The sequence below is a fragment of the Hemibagrus wyckioides genome, linkage group LG12 (genome assembly GCF_019097595.1).
Source record: "Hemibagrus wyckioides isolate EC202008001 linkage group LG12, SWU_Hwy_1.0, whole genome shotgun sequence".
Taxonomy (NCBI): domain Eukaryota; kingdom Metazoa; phylum Chordata; class Actinopteri; order Siluriformes; family Bagridae; genus Hemibagrus; species Hemibagrus wyckioides.
Genome location: NC_080721.1, coordinates 14,445,698 through 14,456,049, shown reverse-complemented (window position 1 = coordinate 14,456,049; position 10,352 = coordinate 14,445,698). Strand labels below are relative to the sequence as shown.

Genomic DNA, 10,352 nt, shown 5'->3' with positions numbered 1-10,352 from the left:
ACAAAAATCTGAATCTAGTTCCAGATCCATCCTGAGGAAACACAGAATCTCAGGTTACTGAGAAACCACTAAGTGTTCACCATTAAGCAGAATTCCTAACGGGAACTCACGGGAATGTGATGCTATCTGTAAGACATGACACTATGGAGCGTAATGGCTTTTCTTTCAGGATGATTGTTGCTCTAATAGTTTGCTTTAACACGGCAACCATATGGATGTGTCCTTAATACACACATCCCACAATCCTCTGAGGCCAGACTGAAGTGGGGGAAGGGTATGTATTGGGGTGTACTGGGGTTTTGGGGGGTGGGGGGAGGGATGGGGTGGTATTAGCTATCAGAAGTGCCAGAATGCGTCGTAAGTGTCTCTCTGACGCAAGCAGAGTGTTGCGTTGTCGTGTCTAGTGACACGGGGAGACGCACAGGCGGCTAAAAATACAGCTCGACGTCCAAGTTATTTTAACTCTCCACTGTCCAAAACAGCCACTGACCATCACTAAGGGTCAGTTCTTTATAACTTCAAATAATGACTTTGTAATAGAAATACAGTAAACCTGCTGAGCTGGAGGAAGTGCTCTGTAGCCTTGTGCTTCTAATCGATCTCCAGTTGAAAGGAAGGAAGACAGATAGATCTATTTTGCTTGCCTGGTTCTAATTATTAATATTATTATTAATATTATTAATCGAGGTGGTGAATCAGTACATGGTCATGGTCAGACATTACGATCTCTAGCTAGTGGATTTTTTAGAACTGTTAACTCAAACAAACTGTATATAGAATGGCAAATATTGCACAAACCCCCTTTGTTGTGTTCATATGCATTAATGCAAACACCTCAGACAGCCTTTACTGCACCTGCACCTTTATCTCACCTTCCTACCTCAAACTGGGAGTTCTGCACTGGTTCACTAACACGCAATTACTGTACTGCTAATGTTTCCATTTCTGCACTGACTGTAGCACTAAGCTAATTTAATTCTTTGCACTGATTCACTTTTTATACAATATAGTTAGCTACAACAAGAACAGGCTACTTTCATTTCTCGAGGAAGTTGGCCTGGAGTTCTTATGCAGAAGTTGGCTTAGAGTTCTTTTTTTTGGAATATATGACATAATTTCCAGTAAAAGTACATAGCTTCCTGCTGCCTAACCACGCTCTCTGATCAGTGTCCTGAACTACTGAACTGAGCCTCACACTGCATCTGAACAAGCTGACAGGTGTAAGATAGCCTAGTGGAGTTAGTTTTATAAGGAAGCTAAGCTAATTAGAGTGAAAGTTGATCTAGAAAGTTGAGAGAAAGCTAACTGAGCAACTGAAAATGAACTTAGCGAGAGAAAGTTAGCCTAATGAGAGAAACCTCACCTAGTAAGTGAACTTAACTGGTGTGTGAAAGCCAACGAACTGTAAGCAAGCAGTAAAAGTTAACCTAGCCATGAAAAATGTTAAACAGATTGAAACTGCATGAGTAGAAAGTGATTGAATTTTGTCGACTGATTCATTGTTTTATTTATTTTTTATTCGTTCAGAAGATAAACACTGTTAGGAGGTTCAGCCGAACCCCACGTCAACCAAACACTGTTTATATCCACAGAGCAAGACAGATACACATCCCATACTGATATCATATACCATGAGTTATCTAGAGTTATATACGTTCTCATAAGTTATTATCACGTCCCTATCGGTCACTACGGCTCTGAAGGGCACTAGTTTTGTGCCCTAAGTCACATGGTTATAGAGACTTAATGATAAATGTAGCAAATAAAATCCTTCATTCACTTCAACTAAAGTGAACCTACCATCATACGATAGTGTTTATAAGTACCATGTATTTACTGAGAGAAAGTGCGAGAGGCTTCCAGAAAAAGAGAAGAAGGTAAAAAAAAAAGAAAGAAAGGAGGAAAGAGAGGTGAATTAATGTGTTTCTTCCTCTCATCAGGTTTGTAGTGGAGCTATTCATCTTAATCCTGACGCTCACAGTTTGGCTGGCTGCCCGGCTAAACAGATGCAAACAATCTGCAGGAGAGAGAGAGAGAGAGAGAAACAAAGAGAGAAGAGAGGAAAAATAGTGTGGGGGGGAAGGAAGAAATAAAAATCCTGAAAATCCTGCAGGTCCACTTCAAAGCAAAAAGGAACCGCAGTCAGACACTTGAAGAGAGGTTTGTGATGAAGGACCTTGAGGTCAGTGTCCTGCGACTCCTAAACATCTGGAAACAGCTGTGCATATCCAGAATTGCCTTCTTCACCTCTGCAACCCCTCCCACACTGACCGCCCCTACACGGAACAACGCCTCAGGCTCTGGATCCAAACCCTTCCCTGCTGGTTTTTATTCTTCTCGTCGTCCAGATGTTTTATGCCCATCAGGAAAACAGGGATAAAGCTCAGTTCCGCTGCACAGAACCAGAGTGAATTATGGTTTCTTTAAGAGTGCTGAGTAATCTTCTTGTGTCTTGTTTCACATCGTGGATTACAGATCTCCACTGGTGCACACGATTACTATAGTGAAAAATCTCACAATGTTTATTCAGAGCTTTCACCTTAAAACAGTGTCCATCAGCAAAAAGTTGAAATCTAAAGAGTTCCTAGTGTACTCTAATCATCCAGAGGTGGACATATGACCCCTTTTCCCAATTTTAAGTCTCAGTTCCTCTCAAGGTTTCATAGTTTCCTATGCATAGTTTGCTTTAGATTCATTCCCTCTTCTCATAGAATATCCAGGCAAGACTGATACAGGAGGTTTGAATAAAATGCTGGACATTTGGGCTCAAATTTCTCTCTAAGTCTAAGCAAAGAACACTGAGTCATTTAAAAGAGTTGGAAAAAGTCCAATAAAATTCAGGCACAGAAATTTCTAGGGTTTTGGTCATTCGGTCAACATCAGAAATGACATCATGATGAGTAAATGCTGCAGATCCTCTGAAGCTTGAAAATCATTGTGTCAAGGGAGAAAATGGATTCTAGACACAGGAGTGTGTTTAGTAGGCAGGGAAAGATGACTGAACACATTCCTGACTCCACAACCACATGTCCTGAGAGTCCAAATCCAACATATTAGTTCTGACCGTCCAGAGGGTTTTAACTTGTAATGGTTATTTGGAATTATTCAGTGGTTATTTGGAAAGCAGTTGTAATCAGCAAGAAGCTGGAAGTCTGAAGAACCTGAAGAAAATACTCCTGTGAATTTTTCCTGAGTCTCACGCATGAAGTCTCATCATGGGAACATGCTTCTTCTACTTCGGAGAGTCTGAGCACATTAACGGAATAAATTCCTAACACTCTGAATACTCTTTAGACTATGTGATGTGTCAGAATCCAAAAGGTTTGTCTGAAGAGTCTGAAATTCTAACTGTTCTGTGAGTTTCTTTATAAAGCAGTTAGACTTTGCAAGAAGCTGCAAGTCTGGAGATTCTGAATCCTAGGACATCAGTCAGGTGACGCTACTCCTGTGGTTTCTGAGACTTTTCTATGGATCTGAATAACTCCTTTATGGAGGTCAGAAACATCCAGAGTAGCATGTATACCTTCCTGTCACAAAGAATAGTCTGATGCTAGTGAAATGTCTGGAAAGTTTGAAAGAGTTTTGTGATTTCAGGGAGTTAGGCAAGAATGTTAAGCAAGAAGTTCAGCAAAGTGTGTGAAGAGGTGAAGATGCTTCTGTGGTTTTTTTCTAGTCTTTTTTTTCTGACCAGCAGTCACATTTCTGGAAATTCCAAGAAGTTCTACACGTCCACCAGCCATCAGACGATCCTGTGGTTGGTGACTAGCGCAGCCTGGCTCTCCCGTCTCCGCTCCTCCTTCTTTTTCTCGCTGCGGAGCTTCCAGCAGGCGGCGCTGAGGCCGAGCAGAGCCACGCCGGCCGACAGCAGGGCCAGGCCGAAGTGGGAGATGGTGGAGCCATGAGAGTTAAGACTGTAGGCGACGGCTGTGACCACGATGCCGGCGATCAGCACCACCACGCCGAAGGGAAGAGTACAGCGGAAGCACGAGAGCTCCGTGCCACCTGTCGCTGCCGTCAGAGGACCGTCGTTCACCAGGGGGATGGACACCGAAGGTGGCGGCTCATTTTTGTTGTTGTTGTTGTTGGCTTTAACGGTGAGAGAAGGGCACTCGGGAACTGTCATGGTGTCTTTCACAGTGTCTTCGGTCATCGCAGTTTCCACAGTTTCGCTTTCAATAGGCTACACCTTCAGGTCTAGAGAGCTGAAAATAAAAACAAAATTCAGATCTGACACAGAATACTGAACACACTAATCATCACAAACTGGAACTGGGTTCATTTTAATGGTGAGTCACTAGACTGAATCCATATGTGTCTGTCTCACAAGGAGGCGTGGCCACAAATGTGGAATTACATCCAGACTGACTGCTTTAAAATGATATTTTAATCATATTTGAAACACAATGTCTGGAAAGTAGAGACACAAGCTGTTGAATTAAAAGACTGTTTGCAACAGATCAGTTAAAAACATCTTTTTCTTTTCACTTATTTTCTCTTCTTTTAAGAAAAAACTACAAACTCAACCTTAGACACAAGTCCACCTAACTTCTAATCGAGTAGCCTAGCTCTTTTTAAGGAAAATAATTTTTTCAAATTCATTTATTTCTTTTTAATGTCAGTTTTGGTCAAATTTCTGGGGACCTTCAACATTTTGTGAAGCACAGCCAGTAAGGTAATACTGTGATTGTAATGATTGTGGTGGCTTTTGTTATTATTATTATTATTATTATTATTTTTATTATTATTATTAGTAGTAGTAGTAGTAGTAGTATAAACCAAAGTGACCATAAAAAGTTTTGTTTGTTAAAATGGTGTAAAAGAAATAGCTGAATTATACTGGATAATATTTAGTTTGTCTTCTGTGGTGTCTCTGTATCCTGAAAGACAATTATAAATAAATGTTTATACACTGAACCTGGAGCAGTGAACATGGTAAAAAAGTTTGAGAACCTGATCTAACACCTAGCAGGCAGTCTAAAGGGCTCTGGGTAGACAATGTGTTATAAACAGCATGCACACCAAGTTTTATTAAGACTTCAGAGCGAGATTCTGGCATGAAATCATTGTGTGTATGAACAGTAAGGACTTTCTATGTCGTGTGTATGAACAGTAAGGAGTTTCTATGTCGTGTGTATGAACAGTAAGGAGTTTCTATGTCATGTGTATGAACAGTAAGGAGTTTCTAGGTTGTGTGTATGAACAGTAAGGAGTTTCTATGTCGTGTGTATGAACAGTAAGGAGTTTCTAGGTTGTGTGTATGAACAGTAAGGAGTTTCTATGTCGTGTGTATGAACAGTAAGGAGTTTCTATGTCGTGTGTATGAACAGTAAGGAGTTTCTAGGTTGTGTGTATGAACAGTAAGGAGTTTCTATGTCGTGTGTATGAACAGTAAGGAGTTTCTATGTCGTGTATGAACAGTAAGGAGTTTCTATGTCGTGTGTATGAACAGTAAGGACTTTCTATGTCATGTGTATGAACAGTAAGGAGTTTCTAGGTTGTGTGTATGAACAGTAAGGAGTTTCTATGTCGTGTGTATGAACAGTAAGGAGTTTCTAGGTTGTGTGTATGAACAGTAAGGAGTTTCTATGTCGTGTGTATGAACAGTAAGGAGTTTCTATGTCGTGTATGAACAGTAAGGAGTTTCTAGGTCGTGTGTATGAACAGTAAGGAGTTTCTATGTCGTGTATGAACAGTAAGGACTTTCTATGTCATGTGTATGAACAGTAAGGAGTTTCTATGTCGTGTATGAACAGTAAGGAGTTTCTAGGTCGTGTGTATGAACAGTAAGGAGTTTCTATGTCGTGTGTATGAACAGTAAGGAGTTTCTATGTCGTGTATGAACAGTAAGGAGTTTCTATGTCGTGTGTATGAACAGTAAGGAGTTTCTATGTCATGTGTATGAACAGTAAGGAGTTTCTATGTCGTGTGTATGAACAGTAAGGAGTTTCTAGGTTGTGTGTATGAACAGTAAGGACTTTCTATGTCGTGTGTATGAACAGTAAGGAGTTTCTATGTCATGTGTATGAACAGTAAGGAGTTTCTATGTCGTGTGTATGAACAGTAAAGAGTTTCTATGTCGTGTGTATGAACAGTAAGGGGTTTCTATGTCATGTGTATGAACAGTAAGGGGTTTCTATGTCATGTGTATGAACAGTAAGGAGTTTCTATGTCATGTGTATGAACAGTAAGGAGTTTCTATGTCGTGTGTATGAACAGTAAGGAGTTTCTATGTCGTGTGTATGAACAGTAAGGAGTTTCTATGTCGTGTATGAACAGTAAGGAGTTTCTATGTCGTGTGTATGAACAGTAAGGGGTTTCTATGTCGTGTGTATGAACAGTAAGGGGTTTCTATGTCATGTGTATGAACAGTAAGGAGTTTCTATGTCGTGTATGAACAGTAAGGAGTTTCTATGTCGTGTGTATGAACAGTAAGGGGTTTCTATGTCGTGTGTATGAACAGTAAGGAGTTTCTATGTCGTGTATGAACAGTAAGGAGTTTCTATGTCGTGTGTATGAACAGTAAGGAGTTTCTATGTCGTGTATGAACAGTAAGGAGTTTCTATGTCATGTGTATGAACAGTAAGGAGTTTCTATGTCGTGTGTATGAACAGTAAGGAGTTTCTATGTCGTGTATGAACAGTAAGGAGTTTCTATGTCATGTGTATGAACAGTAAGGAGTTTCTATGTCGTGTATGAACAGTAAGGAGTTTCTATGTCGTGTGTATGAACAGTAAGGAGTTTCTATGTCGTGTGTATGAACAGTAAGGAGTTTCTATGTCGTGTATGAACAGTAAGGAGTTTCTATGTCATGTGTATGAACAGTAAGGAGTTTCTATGTCGTGTGTATGAACAGTAAGGGGTTTCTATGTCGTGTATGAACAGTAAGGGGTTTCTATGTCATGTGTATGAACAGTAAGGAGTTTCTATGTCGTGTATGAACAGTAAGGAGTTTCTATGTCGTGTGTATGAACAGTAAGGGGTTTCTATGTCGTGTGTATGAACAGTAAGGAGTTTCTATGTCGTGTATGAACAGTAAGGAGTTTCTATGTCGTGTGTATGAACAGTAAGGAGTTTCTATGTCGTGTATGAACAGTAAGGAGTTTCTATGTCATGTGTATGAACAGTAAGGAGTTTCTATGTCGTGTGTATGAACAGTAAGGAGTTTCTATGTCGTGTATGAACAGTAAGGAGTTTCTATGTCGTGTGTATGAACAGTAAGGAGTTTCTATGTCGTGTGTATGAACAGTAAGGAGTTTCTATGTCGTGTATGAACAGTAAGGAGTTTCTATGTCATGTGTATGAACAGTAAGGAGTTTCTATGTCGTGTATGAACAGTAAGGAGTTTCTATGTCGTGTGTATGAACAGTAAGGAGTTTCTATGTCGTGTATGAACAGTAAGGAGTTTCTATGTCGTGTGTATGAACAGTAAGGGGTTTCTATGTCATGTGTATGGACAGTGTTACAGCTTCCATTAGTCTTCTGTACTGAATAAAAGACAGAGCAGAACAGTTGAACTAAAGAAGCGTTGATCACTTACACTCATTTTAACACAAACTTAATGATTATTTCCTGATGGATATTCACATTCAACACATTCATCAATCACATTACATCACTCTTTAAACAGCACGAGGAAAAGAAACAGAAGAGTTAAACATTTCTTTTTTCTTTCCCCCCTCTCCTTGTCGTTGTTCCCTCCGGGTCGCTGTTTCTAATAAAAAACAATTTAATTTCAGTTGAACTCGGTCCAAAGATGAAGATGTTTTGTCTGCTGGAATGAACTACTGTTATTAAAAAAAGGAAAAAAGGAAGGAAAAAAAAGCTTTACCTTGCGCTCATTTTCCATCCCGTTTCGAGAAGTTTGAACACGTGTGTGTGTGTGTGTGTTTTCCCCTTTAAAAAAGTACATAAATAAATCCGAGTCGTGATTAATGCTGATGAGAAAAAGGATGATGATGAGGATGATGATGATAATCCGGATAAAGTCAGAGTTGCCTCGGCTGCGCGCGCTGACTGACTCCTGCACAAAGTGTGCGCGTGAGAGAGAGAGGAGGAGGGAGGGAGGGAGAGAGAGAGAGAGAGAGAGAGAGAGAGAGAGAGAGAGGGAGGGAGAGAGATAGACATAGAGAGAGAGAGAGAGAGATAGAGAGAAGGAGGGAGGGAGGGAGAGAGATAGACAGAGAGAGAGAGAGAGAGAGAGAGAGAGAGGGAGGGAGATAGATAGACAGAGAGAGAGAGAGACTCAAACTATGTGAAATCAAAAATATTTATTTATATAAAATGTGCGAGAAATGTGATGATACAAAAAACTATTTTCTTTAAAACATCAACATTAAGAAAAAAAAGAGAAAAGCGTGGTCTGATATGCTAATAAGCACACTTGATTGACAGCTCTCGGCTCTACGGCAGATAAACGCATTAGCTAAGTGCTGCTAGGTTAGCTTTCGTTTGCTAGTTTGCTTTTGCTCATTACACAGCTTTTGTTCACTTTTCAGATTTGCTAATGTTTAGATTGCTCAAGTGCTTTTGGTTGCTTGCTAGCTCCTCATCTTAGATTTTTTGTTTCTTTTTCTATGCTTAACTTTCGTATACCAGTAAATCTTGTCCCCTCAGCATCGCTGATTCGATGGCATTTCTCACACTTAACTTCTTTTGTCCAAATTAGCTTTTCTCTGCCCAGTTTAACTTTTACAACAGTTAACAGTTAGCTTAGCTTTCCTCCTGCTAGTTAGTTTTCACTTTACAGGTAGCTTTTTCTGGTGAACTTCAATTCTTTTAATGTCTGTGCCGTATAAACCACCAACAACAATTAGCCCAACATACAGACAGAAATCTGTGTGTTTGTGTGTGTGTGTGTATTTCATTAGTGAAACTTGAGCAGGTCGGCCTGCTTTTCTGCCCTTCGTAACCTGATGCTGTATGTTTGTGTGTGTGTGTGTGTGCATGTGTGTGTGTGTGTTTGTGTGTGTGTGTATGTGTGTGTGTGTGTGTGTGTGCATGTGTGTGTGTGGTCCACCGCCTTCCTTCCTGTTGGAGATCCTGTTTACCATAAAGAGACGTGGTCCTGCTCTCCAGCATGCGGAGAGGGAACACCGGCTTCTCCAGGCATGCAGCAAGGGGCCACACTACCCATGATGCACTGCAGACCATCTGTGGCTGTCTATAAGCAATAATTTTAGTTTAGTGCATCTCAGCACCTGGAGAAGATATAGTACAACTTCAAGTGACCCTGAAATCAAAACTTGAGTGTTTTGTTGCTTGTCTCTTTGTGTTTTGGGCTCAAGTATATACCTAGGGGGGAAAAACACATCAAATAGTTTTAATTTTTAATTTTATCATGCAGGAAAATGATGAATCCAAATCAGAATTTCTGTAAAGATTCTTTGTGATGATGTCCAATGTTAATTGTGTTATATAAATTAAAAGAAATTGAATTGAATGGAAGATAATTAATCATGTATTCATCCAATGAAATACTCTCTGGAACTCGTATGTCCCGCCTCCAGGGGTGTGTCTCGCTCGTTATTGGTCAGCACGGATCGTCGGTGTGATTTTGGCCGTGTGTCTTGTGGAGAAAATGTCTGGAGTTCATTCAGTGGGAAGAGGGTGGTGTTTCCGAGCAGCTTGGAGCTGTTCAGTGGCAGAATTCCATCTTTTCCAATTCCAACACTCTTCTCCATCAGTGAGCGTCATTTCATTTCATCCTCCACTCAGGAGTATCTGATGTCTCCTGGTGACAACCCTGTGGCTCTCAGCCTGCTGATACTGTGGCTCAGCTCAGCCTCCAAAATCCTCTCCGCATGTCATTGTGTGTGGAATAAATAATTCAGTAAAGAAATGAAGAGGGTTTTAACAAAACACTGACACTGAAACAGCAGCTGAAACACAGAGTGTGCTTTTATCACTGGCGTGGAAGATCTTTCGTTTGTTACAGACAAAAATCCCTTTGTTTCTCTCCTAAATTACCCCCCCCCCGACAAAGTGTGATGTCATCAGCTCCACATTTCCTACATTTCACTCTATTTCTATTAAGACTAGGTGTTGCTATCAGCAGCAGTGTAAAATTCTTCTTTACAAAAGCAACAAAAATATTTAATTCAACACAATATCACCTTTCTTTTTAAAAAATAAAAAAATAATATGTCTTACACTATCGGATATTTCTTCTAGTGATGGATGCTGATTTTTCAGCGACTGTCACTTTTATTATAGAATTCACTATTTCATTTATATATATATATATATATATATATATATATATATATATATATATAAATAAATTATTAAAAAAATACATTGCTTTTTTATTGTAATTTACACCACATGCATTTTGTGTCTGTTTGTGGATTTAA

At 39.8% G+C, this 10,352-nt stretch overlaps 1 protein-coding gene across 1 annotated transcript; it reads right to left on the bottom strand.

The window, feature by feature from the left end:
* Nucleotides 1–1,495: 1,495 nt before the first annotated feature.
* Nucleotides 1,496–8,042, bottom strand: tmem100a (transmembrane protein 100a). The gene is made up of 2 exons (XM_058405075.1): nt 7,829–8,042; nt 1,496–4,202 (listed from the first exon to the last, which is right to left on the bottom strand). Exon 2 carries the CDS (start codon nt 4,148–4,150, stop codon nt 3,740–3,742), a length of 411 nt encoding a protein of 136 aa, XP_058261058.1. The 5' UTR covers nt 4,151–4,202; nt 7,829–8,042; the 3' UTR covers nt 1,496–3,739.
* Nucleotides 8,043–10,352: the final 2,310 nt, after the last annotated feature.